Source organism: Mustela erminea, chromosome 6 (assembly GCF_009829155.1).
Source record: "Mustela erminea isolate mMusErm1 chromosome 6, mMusErm1.Pri, whole genome shotgun sequence".
Lineage (NCBI taxonomy): Eukaryota > Metazoa > Chordata > Mammalia > Carnivora > Mustelidae > Mustela > Mustela erminea.
In genome coordinates, this window is record NC_045619.1 from 76,931,828 (window position 1) to 76,949,914 (window position 18,087).

At 36.1% G+C, this 18,087-nt stretch overlaps 1 protein-coding gene across 28 annotated transcripts in view; it reads left to right on the top strand.

The window, feature by feature from the left end:
- MUC19 (mucin 19, oligomeric) overlaps positions 1-15,960 on the top strand; it is a 301,846-nt gene extending 285,886 nt beyond the window's left edge. For 21 of the 28 annotated variants that reach the window (XM_032347804.1, XM_032347806.1, XM_032347777.1 and 18 more), the window contains 10 exons: positions 6,905-6,958; positions 7,273-7,326; positions 8,196-8,225; positions 10,894-10,925; positions 11,012-11,174; positions 11,514-11,551; positions 12,915-13,025; positions 13,998-14,037; positions 14,808-14,916; positions 15,599-15,960. In XM_032347804.1, coding sequence (XP_032203695.1) covers positions 6,905-6,958; positions 7,273-7,326; positions 8,196-8,225; positions 10,894-10,925; positions 11,012-11,174; positions 11,514-11,551; positions 12,915-13,025; positions 13,998-14,037; positions 14,808-14,916; positions 15,599-15,782 — 815 coding nt within the window. In that variant the 3' untranslated portion in view covers positions 15,783-15,960. Of the gene's footprint in view, positions 1-6,904; positions 6,959-7,272; positions 7,327-8,195; positions 8,226-9,918; positions 9,953-10,893; positions 10,926-11,011; positions 11,175-11,513; positions 11,552-12,914; positions 13,026-13,997; positions 14,038-14,807; positions 14,917-15,598 lie in introns of those variants that run through there. The other 7 variants (XM_032347779.1, XM_032347785.1, XM_032347802.1 and 4 more) reach the window with 3 other exon arrangements.
- Positions 15,961-18,087: the final 2,127 nt, after the last annotated feature.

Below are 18,087 nucleotides of genomic sequence, written 5' to 3' on the forward strand. Positions count from 1 at the left end.
TTTTGTAAGCCATCCTCCAAAGATGATCAAGTTCACACTTTAATTAGCTAACTTAAGTTTCTGTTGTAAGATTAAGCCATGCCTAGAGTCTTGCCTGAAGCAACCTCTGGGACTGGAGGTGGCAGCACCCCTGGAGAAACAGGCACTAGAACCCCAAGTCCTGAGAAATCAGACAAGGTTTGTCCTCATTTTTTTGGCTGTGTCCCATCATATCATCGTCAGCAGGGTGTGATCTGTACTAACCTGATTTCTAATTTGCATTGATGATCTTAGAATTGGGTAGCATTTAAGCTTAATGGGGAACCAGCTTGGGGGGGGCAGGAAAATGGTGGCTGCATACATTAGAATCTACACATACCTCCTTTGGCAAAACGTAATATCACTGGGCCCACACCTTGGGAGTTTAGAGGGACAGAGCAGACTGAGACTCCAAAGATTGGGGAAGATGGCTCTGGGACTCAGAGTGGTTCTCTGAGAATCAGGTCAGGGCTTTCTAGAGGAGAGGGGAGTATAGAGAGTTGCTTAATAGTGGTAGAACATAGCATTGAATAGGGTTTACCCCTTGAGGGAAAGGGCTCTACCCTGAACAAGACTGCTGAGAGAAGGTCTGAGACCCAGCAATTCAGAGCCCTTTTTCATGTGGAGTTGAAAGAAAGAAGATAGGAAAGTTCACAGAATGAGGTCAAGCAGTCTTATGAAGGTACAGACTGTCTTGGAGGCAAGGGAGAGACACTAGGAAGGTGGAAGAATCTTTGTAGCCTGGGTGTCAAAAAAAAAAAAAAAGAAAGAAAGAAAGAAGGAAATCTTCAAAGCCAGGGGTCTCAAGAAAACAGGATAGAAAGTATGAGTTAGAAGACCAACAAAAAAGAGATGCCTCTTAAAAAAAAGAAGCTTCCTTTCACCATGAACAACATAAAAGGAAGCCCTTGATCTGAGAAATCTGGTGAGCCACACTAAAGTCTCTTCATCCCCACTCCATAAAATCTCTTTCTATGTTACAGGAAAATCCAATGCAAAAAAACATGAAAAAGAAAAATAAAATTCAAATATCTATAGAAAGATTGTTCCAAAATTCCTTAGAGACTTAGGCTATCCCTAACCCCCTTCCAACGTGAAAGGATATAATTGTATACATTTATATGTATGTGTGTATATATATATATATACACACACACACATATGTGTATATATACCGACATATATACACAGTTTATACTTATATGTATAGATATAATGTATATATTTTTAGCAGTTCTCAGCAATAGCAAGAAAACTAAAAATCTAGTCATGAAACAAAGGAAACAGAACATTAACAGGAATTTAAAATAAGAAACAAACTGCAGCTATAGACATCAGAATTATAAATTAAAAAACTAAGTGTCAAAATAGATAAATAGTAGGAAGATGTTAAATTGGAACTGATGAAAATTCAGGAGAAATATTAAAAAATAAAGACAAAATATCTAAAAAATACAAACCAGTTCCAATCTACCCAGCAGAGAATATATGAGACTGAAAGCATGGCAGGGGCTGTAGAGGATAGAATTGAGAAGATCCAAAAAATATTGCAGACATATTAAAAGTTTAAGTAGATCAGAGTTAGGCATCATTACAGGAAAGAGATAAAAATATCCAACATATAGATTATTTCCGTTTCTGGAGAAGCAAAAGCAATGAAACAGAACTAATATTTAAAATTGTAAATTGTATGAGATTAAGAGTCATTTATGGTTTGTCTCCCTCCCAGTTCCATCTTGTTTCATTGATTCTTCTTCTACCCACTGAGGGTTGCTGGGGGGAGGGAGGTTGGGAGAAGGGGGTGGGATTATGGACATTGGGGAGGGTATGTGCTTTGGTGAGTGCTGTGAAGTGTGTAAACCTGGTGATTCACAGACCTGTACCCGTGGGGATAAAAATATATGTTTATAAAAAATAAAAAATTAAAAAAATTGTAAATTGTAAACCAGGACAAGTTTCCTACAATTAAAAGAGAAATCCTAAATTTCTATGTTGAAGGGACCTATGATATATACCTGGAAGCTTAAATCTTTAACAGTCAATTTGATGAGTTGATTTAGAAAACTGTTAGACTTGAAAAAGAAACAGAAAAAGAAAAAGAAAAGGAAATCTGTTAGACTTGAAAGATACATTCTCTGGACCTTGAGGCAAAAAGAGAAAGTAATTCAAAAGGAAAGAAAATCAGAGATGCCTGGGTGGCTCAGTCATTAAGAGCCTGCCTTTGGCTCAGGTCATGATCCCAGAGTCCTGGGATCGAGCCCCACATTGGGCTCCCTGCTCAGCAGGAAGCCTGCTTCTCCCTCTCCCACTTCCCCTGCTTGTGTTCCCTCTCTTGCTGTCTCTCTCTCACTGTCAAATAAATAAATAAATAAATCTAAAAAAAGAAAGAAAGAAAGAAAGAAAGAAAGAAAGAAAGAAAGAAAATTAGGTTGGTATCAGACTTGACAAGACAGAGTAGCATTAAGAAACTCAAAGAAGAAAAATATGGGCTAAGTGTTGTTAGTGCAGCTAAATGTAATTCAGGTATCAAGCTCTAGGCAAATAGTTGAAAACATGAAGGAATTCTGGGAATTATGTACCCATGAGCCCTTCATAATAAAGTCACTAGAGGATGAATGTTAAACAACAAAGAGATGCCTTGAAAATGACTGAAATGATTAGAGCACAAATTTTAACTCTAGCTCTAAAACTGGAACCAAAGTTGAAAGAAAAGTGGAAAAGAACTTCATAAATATTTCATATTTGACCAACTAAAAATATCATAGTAATAAATGGATAAATGGAGAAGATGTTGGAAATAAAGATACGAGAAAAATTAAATTTCCTTACTATTTAACAGCCCATTGGCAAGTCCTTGAAACAGGCAGAGTGCCATTCTTCTAGGAACTCAGCTGCCTGAGTGTTAGTAGTTTGTTAAGTGCAAAGGCAATCTTAGCCCTACTCCCAGGATTCTGCAACTCTACTTTAATGTATACAAATTTCTTTGGAAACTTCCTTTATCTTTACCCCCGATAGTGTTGGCAATCATCTGCCAAGTATATCACTCACCAATATATATCAGAAGGGTCTCATGATTAAGGTTTTATTAGACAGTAATGAATGGCTTTTTCCCAACAATAGCTACCCCCCCTCAATGTCCTTGAATCCTGTTCCCAAATTCCTTAAAGACTTAAGCTATCCCTAACCCCCTCCCAACTTGAAAGTATGTAAGGGACCACTCTTCATGACCCGAGTGCAGCTCTTTCTGCTCATGGGTCATGTCCCCGTGCTTTAATAAAACCAACTTTTTGCACCAAAGACATCTCAAGAATTCTTTCTTGGCTGTTGACTCCAAACCCCAATATATATTCTACATCAGCAAAGAGAAGGAAGATGTAATAATCTTATTAATTAGAAGTAGTCAAACAAATTATTTAAAGCTCATGAACCAGACAAGAGTAGCTCAAACTTATTAAAGTGGTAAAAACAAATAATATCAAGAAAGAAAATGGCATTTAAATTGGAAAGTACAGAACAAGAGAAGGAGAAGGGAAGAAGAAATAACATTAGTAATTATTATTCTTTATTAAGAGAGAACCAGTAGATACTACCTGAAAAGAAAATTGGGAGGATGCTAAAGGGATTATATAAAAATGTTCTGTAAAATATAGCTTATCAAAAGAGAAAAAAAGTGAAAAGCCCCAAAAAAGTAGCAACTTAAGAGTTTGCATGCAAACAACAAATGGCTGAAATTAGAAATCTAAAGCACATGAAATAAGGTTTAATAATAATTCCTATTAATTTTTAGCAAAAGTGTTTTAAAAATTGGGAAATCCATTAATACAGTTCATACTAACAGATCTAAGAGAAATAAAGGCAACTAATTATCTACATAAAGCCTAAAAAGACATTTGATAAATGTTCAATAACCATTTCTGAAGGGGGAAATAATTCCCCAAATAAACTACCCCTTTCTATCAAAAGGGAAAGTTGTACTATATATGGCCATAGTGTTGTTCGGATGATAAAATTAGTAATACTACATGTTGCTGGGAACATACACAACATACAAGATAGTCAATAAAGAATTGCTGAAAGCATAACCAGGAGGAAGTTACACCATAGAATAAAAAGTATGAAATATACTGGTGCCCATGAAGAGGCTTGAAAGCTATAGTGAAGGGGAAAGGCAGCATGAACCCCTAGGTTAATAACAACAACAAAAACAAACATATGGCATCTTTAAAACATGACAAGAATTTTTACTATTTGTTTTGGCAAGGACAACTGGAAATTCTGTTGAATATACAGTAAAAACTGGACCATCAGAGGGAAGATCAGGGATAACTGGAACATCAGCTGAAGGACTGGGGATAACTGTGCTATCATCTGTAGTGACAGGGAAAACAGGCCCATCATCAGCTGGTTCATCAGAGATGACTGGACCTGTTGTGTAGGCTCAGGAACATGTGTACCACCAATAGGTTTGGCAGGAAAAACTGGACCATAACTTGGATTAGCAAAACTGGACCATTAGTTTATGGATTAGGGACAACAGGATTATTTGCTGGAGTACCAGAAACAACTGAAAGTTCTGTTGTAAAGTCAGGGACTACTGGACTATCCATAGGAAGATTGCAGACAACTGGACAATTGGCTGAAAAATCAAGACACTAGACAAGCATCTGGGGAATCAGGGACTACAGGACTATTGACTGAATGATCATGAACAACAGGACTGTCTGTTCTGGGTTCAGGGAAAACTTAACCATCATTTGAAGGTTTACAAACAACTAGAACATATGTCATAGGTTCAGGGACAAACAGAGCATCATCTGGAGTGCCAGGAATACTAGACCATCACCTTGAGACATAGAGATGACAGGACCAAGAGTTAAAGTATTAGGAACAACTAGATCATCAGCTAGTACATCAAGGACAACTGGATCATCAACTTGGTGGTCAGGGACAACTGGAACATCTGTTTTAAAATCAGGAACATCTGTAGCATCAGCAGGATTCAAATGGATATCTAGATCATCACTTGGTTAGGAACAACTGAACCATCTGCTGAAAATAAGGAAAAACTGCACCATTTGTTGTAGGATTAGGAATGTCTACACCATCGACAGGGTTGGCAGGGTCAAGTCCTCAACTAGAGGACCGGAGACAACTGGAACAGCAGTTAGAGGGTCAGGGACCATTGCACTATTAGCTGAAGCATCAGAGACCACTGGAATATTAGCTGGAGTATCAGAAAAACAAAACAAAACAAAACAAAACCTCCTTTGTAACATTAGGGACTACTGAAACATCTACAGGAGGATCACAGACAACTCGAGATCACATGAAGCAGGAACAAATGGATGAGCAGTTGGAGGTTCAGGAACCACAGGACCATCCATTGGAGGATCAGGAAGAATGGGATCATCAGTTTTAGTTTCAAGGACCACTCACCCACTATGTGAAGAATCAGGGACAACTAGACCATCTGTTTTAGATTCAGGGACAACTGGACCATCATCTGGAGTGACAGGGACAATGGAATCATCATCTGGAGATTCTGATACCACTGGACCATCATCTAAAAAATTAGGAACAACTAGATCATCATCTGGTATATCAAGGACAAGTGGACCATCAACTGGTGGATCATGGACAACTGAACCAGCTGTTGCAGAATCAGAAACATTGGTACCATCAGCAGACTTGACAGAGATATCTGCACCATCACTTGGTTAGCAACAGCTGGATGCTTTGCTGGAAAATCAGAAGGCTGTCTTTCCTGAAGGGTCAGGGACAAATGGATCATATGCTGGAAAATCAGAAACAATTGAAACCTCTGTTGTAAGTTCAGGGACCACCAGACCATCCATAGAAGGATCACAGACAAGTGGATGATCTTCAAATGAAGCAGGGACAACAAGACAGGCAGGTGGAGGATCAGGGACCACAAGACCATTCCATGAAGGATCAAGAACAACAGGATAATCTATTTTAGGTTTAGCTGGAGTGACAGGGACAATTGGCTCATCAGCTAGAGAATCAGAAACAACTAGATTATCTAGAATCTAGAAACAACCAGAATCATCTAGAATCTGATTAGTAAATGAGAGAATGTCTGTATTATAGTCATTCACATGATCCATTTCCAGTGAGTTAACTACTTGGTTCTCCAGTGTAATAAACCCAGAAAAAAATTCACCTAAACTTATGATGAAGAATGAATGAAGTTAGCCTCCAGCTTCCACAGAGACAGAGAGATAGGGTTACTGTTATTCTCAATGACTATATTTCATAGAGACAGACCTTGGAAGCAGGCCTTTGAAGAAGACATTCTTGGGTGAAACTATCCAGAGACTGGGGGAAGAATTATATCTCAAAAGGGGAGAGAAAGAATTTACAACTGCAATTTTTTTTAAGTAAATGTGCTAAGAAAAGAGAGCCCAGGGTCTTATGATCAGGAAGAAACCTGTCTAAAATTTAGTCAAGCTGACTTTTGGACATCTTGATCAACACAAATGTTTTCTAATTTTTTTTTAACTGTATTGTAACTCTCCTAAAAACTAATACAGGAGGGGGAAAAAATAACAAAAACAAATACAGGAGAACCAGGAAACCAAGTTATAAGAAGTAAAAGAATTTCTTGTGAAAAAAGTTTGTATCATTTAGAGAAAGTGACCTATAAGTGAAAAATTTACTGGGGTCAGGAAAAATATTCATTCATTTCTGTCAGCAGGGGGATTGCTAAAATAGACCTCTTATGTTTCAGTCACAGGAGCATGCACTAACACTAGTAGATGCATTAGTACATTGCAGGTCTCTGAGACTCTTGGTCCATGTGGAGATGTCTTAGGACCTTTCTTCTGAAAGCAAAAAAAGTTCATTGCTTTTCTTCTCATTTTAGGTACCTCCAGGGAAGCATTTGAAACAACCACTGCTTCTGGAATTTCTACCACAGGTAAGTCGAATAATAATAAAAGAACTTTGTGGGGCGTCTGGGTGGCTCAGTGGGTTAAAGCCTCTGCCTTCAGCTCAGGTCATGATCCCAGGGTCCTGGGATAAAGCCCCACATCAGGCTCTCTGCTCAGCAGGGAGCCTGCTTCCCCCTCTATCTCTGCCTGCCTCTCTGCCTACTTGTGATCTCTCTCTGTGTCAAGTAAATAAATAAAATCTTTTAAAAAAAAGAACTTTGTTTGGTGGCATTTCAGAAGACAGAACAGCTTATCAGAAGTCAAACTCTAGCTTCTCCAATCACCACTTTTATTTCCTTAGCAGTCACTGCTTCCACAGAAGTCAAGGAAACCTCTGAAACTAAAATGCAAACAAGTGAGTGATGGCAATATAACTTCCTGATTAGTGTACCTATGTCTGTTAGGTCATTTATCTCTCCTGTTATTGGCTTCTGCTAATCTGCTAAACATTATAATTGGGGATTAGCTTAGCATCATTCAGTAGAGAGAGACATTTATTCCCCCAAATTCCCACATCTTTAACTAATTTCCTTTCTCTTTTTCTGTACCTATTGGTTGTTGAGGCCCCTTTACCTAAACATGTAACAATTTTAAGTTCCTCTCAAACATTCTGCTATTGCTAGGCTGACCTTTTGCTGGATAGGTAGAATAAAAATACTAACTTGATTTTTTAGAAGTTTGGAAGTAGAATTCGAAATTTTGAGTGAATTGTTGAGTTGACAAAAATATATGATATGTGAAGACTTAAATTGAAACATATAACCAGCTTAAACCATTTGGTTCAGGTGGAGATGGAGTAAGATTGAAATATTTCGGGAAAATAGATAGAGGATAAAAAGATAAAGGACTAAAACTGGATAAGTAATAATACTTATATTTCCCTATATCTGAATTTTCCTATTCCTTTTTGAATATATATTTTACTGTCATATTTATTGGCAGTGTCTGCCAAATTAAAAAAATTGAAGAGAAGTTTACCTTAATGTTTTCTCCTTTCTCCTTTAGATTCCCGTATTCCCCTCCCATTAAAATTTGAGCTTCAAGGGGAATAATCTCTAATGGTAGAATTTGAAATGCTATGAGGAGCAGAAAGGGAAGGTAGACAAGAACAAGTCTGTTTGTAAGACTAGTAATATAGCCCATTATTTTTAGTTATTACAAATTTTACCTCCAAACAAATTCTGTAACTTTAGAGGCTAACATGTGGTATCTGTTTTTACACAGGATGTCCACCATCACATCCACCACCTCCAGGTAATAATACTTCCACTTGAAATTTAATCATTCTACATTCACCGTTCTCCTTGAAAATCAAATATAGGGTAGCTCTATTTTTAATTTCTTAAGGAATCTCCACACTGTTTTCCAAAGTGGCTGCACCAACTTGCATTCCCACCAACCATGTAAGAGGGTTCCCCTTTCTCCACATCCTCTCCAAAACTTGTTTACTGTCTTGTTAATTTTGGCCATTCTGGTGCAAGGTGATATCTCAATGTGGTTTTGATTTGAATTTCCCTGATGGCTAATGATGATGAACATTTTTTCATGTGTCTGTTGGCCATTTGTCATCTTTGGAGAAGTTTCTGTTCATGTCTTCTGCCCATTTTTTGACGTGGTTATCTGTTTTTTGAGTGTTGAGTTTGAGGAGTTCTTTATAGATCTTGGATATCAGCCCTTTGTCTGTAGTGTCCTTTATGAAAATCTCCTCCCATTCCTTGGGTTGCCTCTTTGTTCTGTTGACTGTTTCCTTTGCTGTGCAAAAGCTTTTGATCTTGATAAAGTCCCAAAAGTTCATTTCCACTTTTGTTTCCTTTGCCTTTGGAGACATGTCTTGAAAAAAATTGCTGTGGCCAAATTTGAAGAGGTTACTGCCTATGTTCTCTTCCAGGATTTTGATAGATTCCTCTCTCACATTGAGGTCTTTTATTCATTTTGAGTTTATCTTTATGTATGGTGTAAGAGAATGGTCAAATTTCATTCTTCTATGCTTAGCTGTCCAATTTTCCCAGCACTGTTTATTGAAGAGACTGTCTTTTTTTTACTGAATATTTTTTCCTGCTTTCTTGAAGATTATTTGACCATAGAGTTGCAGGTCCATATCTGGACTCTCCTCTGTTCCACTGGTCTGTGTGTCTATTTTTGTGCCAGTACCATGCTGTCTTGGTGATCACAGCTTTGAAAAGTGTGAAATATGTATTATATAGAGAGCACATTTTAAGTGTCACATATGTGTTACATGTATTGTGTACTTTGGAAGAGTCCTTAGGAGTCCTTAGTCCAGTTTCACTACAAAACTGGAATTTGAGAACAATGTGTAGACTAGTCCAGGGTATGAAAATGAGAGAAGTGAGACTAAGTTGAGAAGGGATTTTGGTGTCACACTGTGGCAGACCTCAGAAGTTGCTGAAAGAAAGTATTTTATTTATAAGTCTCTAAGGGGCATCAGAAGTTTCTAGCCAAGGGATGCCTGGGGTACTCAGTTGGTTAAGTGTCTTGTTTTCATCTCAGGCCAGGATCTCATGGATTGTGAAAGTCAAGTCCCAAGTTGGGCCCCATGCTTAGCAGGGAATCTGCTTGAAGATTCTCTCCCACTTCCACTCACCTGTGCTCTCTCCTTCTCTCTCAAATAAAAAAATAAGTACTTTTTAAAAAAAGTTTTCAACCAAGGTAGGGCTGAGATGAAAATTGGGCTTTAGAAAAATTATTCTACCTATGGTATAAGGAATTGATTGGATCAGGAAGAAGTGTGAGTCAGAGTTTTCCAGAGTTCTGGAAAAATCCTAGTATGCTAGCTTAAAAATAACAAAGTCCTGTGGTAGCATTGTAGTATAACCAGGAAAGGAAGGTGTTGAAGTGAAGAGTTGGGGGAAAATGGAGGGGGAGACAAACCATGAGAGACTGTGGACTCTGAGAAACAAACTGAGGGCTTTGGGGGGGGTGGGGTGAGGGGTTGGATGAGTCTGGTGGTGGGTATTAAGGAGGGCACATATGCATGGAGCACTGGGTGTAGTGCATAAACAATGAATTCTGAAACACTGAAAAGAAATAAAATAAAATAAAATGCTAAAAAAAGAGAAAATACAGGATTTTGTGGTCGATTGGATACCAAGTGATTGAATGGAAGGAATCAAAATGAGTCCTAAACTTTAAACTCAAATAATTGAAAGGATAATTTGGTTCTCAACAGGAAGAAGCCAGTTCAGATGAGATACTGATTTCAGGGGCAAAGTGATATAATCTGTTTTGTGCATATTGAGTGTGAGGGTGTCATAGATCTGCCGTGATACTATTAGGCTGAGGGAATCCTGGCTCCATACTTTACAAGAGGTAACTGGCCTGGAGCTATGAATTTGAGAGTCATCCACTTAGCATTATAGTGGACACTGGAGATGGTAGAAAGTGCCAGAGAAAGGGCAGAGGCAATGAGAGGAAAGAGAAAAAGCTGCTTGTAAAGAAAGGACTTTCAGAGTGTTGAATCTGAAGGAAGGAGAACATTTCCAAGAACCTGAGAGTTAAAAACGTCAGCAATTGTAAGGAACTTGAAAAACTGATAAATGGCCTTATGATAAGGGCCTTATAATTACAAAGTCTTAGTGACTTGTAGGATTATGGTGGTAGAAGTCAGACTGAAAAACAGTAAGCAAAAGAGTAGTCATAAGATTTATTGACCACTGCCAGCAGAAATTAATATTTATCCTATGCTGGAATTGTAAAATAGGAAATAGACCTATACTAATCAGAGACAATTTACTCAAGTAAATGCATGTAATTTATCCCTTTTACGGTACCATACAATTCTCCATAATTCTGTTTCTGAAACCCTAGTTCCAGTTACAGTATTGGCAACCTTGTGGTTATCTACATATAACAGATGGTTCTATTTTGCCAAATTTAATTAGCATTTACCATCTCATGTTAACAGTTTGTCATGGTCCACTGGGAGAAAAGAAATCTGTAAGTACAGTTTTTCTCTACTTTAATCCAAATTTGCTGTCATTCCTATATTTGAACAGAAGTCTAAACTTGGTTTGTTTCTGTAGCCTGGAGAGGAATGGACTGCCAATTGTTACACATGTACCTGTACTGATGCAAATACTGTGGACTGTAGCCTCAAGGAGTGCCCTTCTGCACCCACATGCAAAACTGGAGAGAGACTTGTAAAGTTCCAAGATAACGACACCTGCTGTGAAATTGGATACTGTGGTGTGTATCCACAATACATTATTTGAATCCAAGAGTTATTTACTTATTTATGTGTTCAAGAAATATTTATTAAGCTTCTAATACATGTCAACTCTATGCTAGATAGATGTGATCGATAAAACAGAATCATACTTGCCCTCTTAAACCTCTCTATCTCTGGAGTGGAGGAAACCCAGAATTAACAGTTATGAATATAATTAGTAGATTAAAAGGAGATGATGTTGTTGTGGGAAGAAACATTTTAACTGGTTGATAAATATGATCCCATATACAGTTTCTGGTTTATTAAAAAACAGAATTATGTTTATTTTAAGAAAAAACGATGTATTTATTTTTCAGAACCAAGAACATGTTTGTTTAACAGTATTGATTATGAGGTAAGGCTGTTTTTTAATTTTAAAATATTTTATTTACATAATTATGAATGAATGGCAGGCTCTTACAGATTATAGTATGGAAAATCTATAGGTAATGGTAGAGCAGAATCTGTTCATTTTTTTCCCCATATTCATTTCAAAAGGAACATTAAGTGTAACACTCAGTTACATATAAGGCTCAGTTCAAAGGGGGAAAATATACTTGATCATTAACTACCTAACTTCTGAATAAAATTTCTCAGGGGTCTGACCAGACCAGATGGAGAAGGCACCCTCTGGGACATTTAAATCAATGAACAGAGTTAAACTGTAATTATAACCAGAAAGATCAGATGGCCAAACTGTCAGAGATCAAATGAAAAACCCCCAGAGACTGGAACCCCATTATGTGAATATACCGACATGTATATTCAGAGCTGGATTTTGATGCCTGATTTGGCATTCTGGAAAGTAATTTAACTTTTTAGAAAAAGTACCAAGAAGTCATAAAACCCAGATGGTTCTCAAATTGATAATACATTTGAACTGGTGATACTAAATATTAAAAAAGTTTAAAATAAAATCTATGACGTATGTTAAGAAATATATAAAACAGAGCCAATGAGAGTTTTAGCTCAATAACTTATCACACTCAAATTCCTCTCTGGGTTGCTTAGGTTTTATTTTCCAAAGATGATAGTGACTTGAGAAACTATGCCAGTTTTTAAACATAAAAGATGATGATGTTTAAAGAACAAAAGGAAAGTTTTACCTCTAAACATTTATAATGCAAAATAGTTGAAATAACAAAATTCCAGTTTACCAGAAAGTTGATTTTGCAATTTGAAATACAGTTTCCCAAACTGGAGTTTGAATTTTGAACATAAATTATTTTTAAAGCAATCCAGAGAACTTTAAAAATATAGGAACACAAGCAGAAGTAGGAACACAAGCTGAGGCAGAAGTAGGATGTCTTGTGGGGTTGTCATTTGTGGTAATCTGATAAAACTATTTTGTACAATTTTTTTCTACTTAGATTTCTTGTTTTCCCTCTAACTTGTAGCATAATAATTGGTTAACTGCTCACCATAAAATAACCTTTCTTGAAAATATTTGAAAAATAGAGTAACTGGGTAGCTATGGATCTTCATTTAGGGATCGAGACTCCTGACACCTTCTGTGCTCTCAATGAGACACACTGGTTTATTCATGGAATTTGGAGTCTTTCAATCCACTCTTTCTTAGATATTAATTAATGACCGAAAGTGTCTCTGGAAATTCATTAAATGTGAATTTTATTTTTTTTAACACGTTTTATGTTCAACCTCAAAAAGAAATCTAGGTGAATCATCAGTTTGTTCTCTCTTTCCTCCCTGCTTCCCAGATTGGTGCTTCATTTGATGATCCCAGCAACCCATGCATCTCCTACTCCTGCCACAACACTGGTTTTGTTGCAGTGGTCCAAGACTGCCCAAAGCAGACTTGGTGTCCAGAAGTAAGTCATCCTCTTAAGTAATGATCAACAACATCCACTTCTTATAAACACAAGCTGTCTTCTTTCTGATTTGGAAAAGTACGTGTCTGGCCAATAGACATAAATTCCTTGTGAATTCCATTCCAGCTATGTTTCGCACCTTTTATTGCCAAGTATATTTTTCATAGCAAAGTTATATTTGCAGGCTCTATAAAACTTAATTTAGTGCTATTCTAGAAGTAAGTTGCTTTGGAAAGCATTTTACCATTTTTAAACAAACCAAAAAAAAAAAATCTTTGTTTTTTTCAAGGCTTATGGATTCTGGTTAATCATTTTCTATAAAAATGTAAATTTTTCATAAAATCACATGTAAATTTACTGTTCAGAACTTTCTTTGTGACACAGTCTTCATTTTTACCCTCCCCTTAATATGCTAAATTTTAATCTTAAGTTTTAAATTAATTAATTATTTAATAATAAATGCTCCCAATTTATGGTTCAATCTTAGCTTATTTTTCTTTCTAAAGATATAATTGATAATATAGCTTAAAGTTTGATTTCAGCTTAAATACAACACTGGATTTATTGAGTTTTCACTTTGAGACATTGATAGGTATAAGAGTATAATAATGTGTAAGATAAAAGTCCTGCCTATGAGAAACTTACAGTGTTCAGTAGTAATATCAATATTAAGGTATTATTCAATTAAAATAAGGGAGGGAAATTTTTTTTACCCTTTGCATGTTATTTTGAAGAAGAATTTAAATTCCTTTTTCCCTTTATACTCACTATTATAAAATTTCAGGGTAAATATTCAGACTCATTTTTATTACTATGCTCTTTCATCTATGCTTCCTGGATCAGAGATCATCTTGTTTATCTGTTCCCTTTTCCCCTTTGTAATGTTATTCCACTAAGTTAAGAAATGTTATATTATTTATACAAAAATACAGACTTTTTAAGTCTTCTTTTCTATTTCTCTTGCTCCTATAGGAAGACCGAGTCTATGATTCAAAAAAATGTTGCTATACATGTAAGTAGCTTTAAGCTCCGCATGTAGAGGAAACGTCAACTGTTGACAAAAATTTAGTGTTTGTTTAAAACAAAATGGCAGATCATTAATAGAAAGTCTCCTGTGTTTTTAACATAACAGATCATCTAACCTATATGTTTTAACTAATAATTGATACTTGTACATAATGTAGTTTCTTTTTCATGTTGGTTGAAACATTCTTCCCAGTTAAAAACAATGATGCTTATAAGAGAGAAATTTAATATTCAGGAGAAAAATGTAGTTTTCTCTCCTAATATCACCAGGTTGTGTTGTAAATTGATATATTAGATCATAAGGATAATCAAAAAGTAGAAGTGGTTGTCAAAAACAATCCATTCCCTTCATGTCCCCTTCCCTCCTAGTTTGCTCTCCTAATATCACCAGGTTGTGTTGTAAATTGATATATTAGATCATAAGGATAATCAAAAAGTAGAAGTGGTTGTCAAAAACAGTCCATTCCCTTCATGTCCCCTTCCCTCCCTCCTCTGTCCTCCTCCTTCCTCCTTGTCCCCTCCCTCCTCCTTCTTCTATGATAGTAATTATAACAATCATAAAAAGATAACATTTATTAAAGACAATTATTGACTATTAGCCAGGTACCTTGGGCTAGGTTCTGAGGAAGTTAATCCCTTCAACAATGCTGTGAAGTATTTTTTGTTGTTATTCTCTACTTAAGGTTAAGAAAACTGAGACTTAGCAATTGTTAATGTTAAACCTCCTTTATGACTCTGTTGTCCATTTTGTTTTAGGTAAGACTAATTGTAGATCTTCACCTGTGAATGTGACTATTAAGTACAGTGGTTGCCAGAAAAGGGTCCAGATGGCAAGGTGTGTAGGGGAATGCAAGAAGACTGTCCGGTAAGTTTTTACCTGAATGTGTACTGTGCATTAATTTTGTAACATCGTGGAGGAAATAAAGCTTTTAAAACATTACATGGAACATTTTTTACATGACAGCTAATGATCAAGACCTGATAAAACAACTATCTGAAACATTGAGATCTGAGAAATAAACATTTTCAATAGCGATGAATCATTTTAAAGCAGTTTTCTAAAGAAATCAAACATAATATGTTCATGGCAAATGTATTTATTTTTACACAATGATTACTCAAAGTATTTGAGCAAGTACTCTTGTTTGAAAATGTGTTTCTAAACCATCACTTGCATGTTAGACATTATATATATATATATATTTTTTTTTTTTTCTTCATGGATACTTTCATGTACAGGTTAATATATAGAGAATAATAATTTGGCATGAAGTATATTTAAAAATCTGTTTATATATCTGAACCATAATGCTCTAATTATGACCTTATACATTTCCATTTTGGATTTATTTCTTTTGGTCTTACATTCTAATATCACTGATTCACATCAGAAGTTCATGGTGAGGGGGAAATGCAAGGTATAGGAAAAGATTAAATTGGTTGGAAGGATTGTTAAATCACTTCGACAATTATAATTTGAACATTGACGTCAATTTGTCTCAGAAGATATCCCCAAACATTTATTGCTGAATTTTCTTTTTCTTTAGGTACAATTATACACTCTTTAAGCTGACAAATTCATGCCTTTGCTGCCGAGAAGATAACTATGAGTTCCGAGAAGTTGTTCTTAGCTGTCCTGATGGCAGTACAATACCTTACAGATACAGGCACGTCACAACCTGTTCTTGCTCAGACATATGCCAACAATCTGTAACCCCAGCGGTCAGTTAACACTATTATAACATTTCTGGGTAGAACAGGCTAGGTATTTATTTTATAAATGAACAAAAATGATCACTAAGTAGAATAACTAAACATTTGTATCTCACTCAAAAAGTGAGTTTTCATTATGAGGCATTTTGTTCTCTTGTTGACTGGATCTGAAAAATAAATACAACTTTGCAAGCAATTGTTGTGCATATGTTTTTATTGCTAGCCATAAGAATACTATACCTCAAGGGGAAACTGAGTCACATCATGGCTTTCCAATATATTCTTCTACTCTTCATCTTGTGAGGACATTATCCTGTTTCATCCTTTCCCTTCACAGCCAAGCTTAGTGAAACTAAGTTTTTGTTCTCTTTCTTCCCTTTTCTATGCCAGTTACATGATCCCTTTCATTTTATGAAACTTCTCTTCTTAAAACACCAGTGGTCTTATAATTCTTAAAGTAGGGTCTGATGCCATTTTCACTCTTTCTTTCTTGAAACATTTTTCTTGCTGTTTCTGTGACATCATTTTTACTAGTGGTCCTACATTTGTGGACACCTTCACCATTCTTGACATCTCAGTTCTCCAAAGTTGCATCCCATTCATCTCATATTACTCAGGCTTCTTGGATGATTTTAGACACAAGTAGATGCATTATACACTGAGAATTTCCGACCTGTGTCTCCAACCCCAAGCTCTTCTATGAGTTACAGACACATTGATATAACTCTGAATTTACACCTCTAACTGGATGTTCTATGGATAATACAAACTCGATAAGACTAAAAGTGAATTAAAGGTCACTCCCCTGAGCCCACTTTTCTCCTTATATTTTATATACATTGAGGGAGTTAGCAAAAATGAGAAGTTGAGGTTCAAAAACACCATGACTGCCATCTTCAATATATTCTACCACTTTGCTGCCACACACATATCTTTCTTCCTATACATATATTTCTGAATGTGCCTTGTACAAAATTATTTCTATAAATAAAACATAATGTATAATTATTAACATTTGCCCAACCTAATTTATCATAATCGTTTTATGTACTCCTCATCTTTCTATGTAACTTAGACTAGTGGTAAATTTAATATTCATTAAACACTATGCCCAGTGGTAGGGAAAGAAAATTCATATGTGAGTATATCGATAATTACCAACAAAAGATTAATAATAGCTAAACACAGGTATGTATTACAGGTATCACTCCTATAGCTGGTCCCAAAGATCTTGATTTTCCTCCATGTCTATCACTTCATTTGAGCTTTTTTCCCTCTCAGGATGTACCAGAGTTTGTCAGTTGGAAAAATTATGAGGGATTTGAGCCCTTGAAAATCCATTCAGATGAGGCTGTAGGAGGTTTTCAATACCTTTTTCTTCAGGGAATGATAAAACACAGAGTCAACAACACACTTACATCTCAGCACTTACTCTGTGACAGGACCTCTATTTTCTCTTGATAGTCAGAATTGATCATCCCAGACAATATGATGATAGCCTTTTCTGCTTAGGAAAGCTGCTCTAGAGTCACGAAAGACTCAAAATGGCTAGCAAAGAGTTTCAGCAAATGGAAGAGAATGTAAATGTTGACTTATGGTTCAGCTAGTATCACCTCCTGCAATCAGCACACTAAACTTGCTGGAAAGTTGTCAGGGGATAGTATCCCTCGGGGCGGGGGGGAGGGTATCCCTCAGCTGGTGTCAGAGTAGAATTCTCAATAGGTCAATCCTTTAAGACTTACTATCCATGAATAATAAGGAATTACAAAATAATTCATGCAATATGTACTTATTGCCTCTGTTTGTTTGCTTTGTTATTTTGAAACAAATTCAATGCTACACATTGAATTTGTAGTATTTCATGGTAGTGAATGAATATTCAATAAGCCTATCTCCACTTTCTGAGACATATTGAACATAAAAGGAAAATAAAAATCAATAGCAGGTTATATCAGAAAAAAAAAAAAAAAAGTATTGTCCTCTCCCCAAAAGAGAAAGATCAAAGTTACTCTGACTTGTTGCCAAGGTACGTGACTGGCACCCATGTTGATGCCATAAGGCATTTCACTTTATTTTCAGCATAGTGGTATTCATATTGGCTTCAGGAAATCAAATTAGGCTTTTGAGCCCATAAATGTCCTCCATCTTGCCTTAACTGCTACCTTATTCGTGAACCTCATTTAGCAACTACTAGGTAGGATGGGAAAGATTTACTGACAACCACAGTTAAAATATACTATTAATTACTCAATTCTCCCATGGAAGTTTCTGGTAGGGAACCTCTGGTAAGCCCACACTTATTTACTTTCAGACATGGACCTAT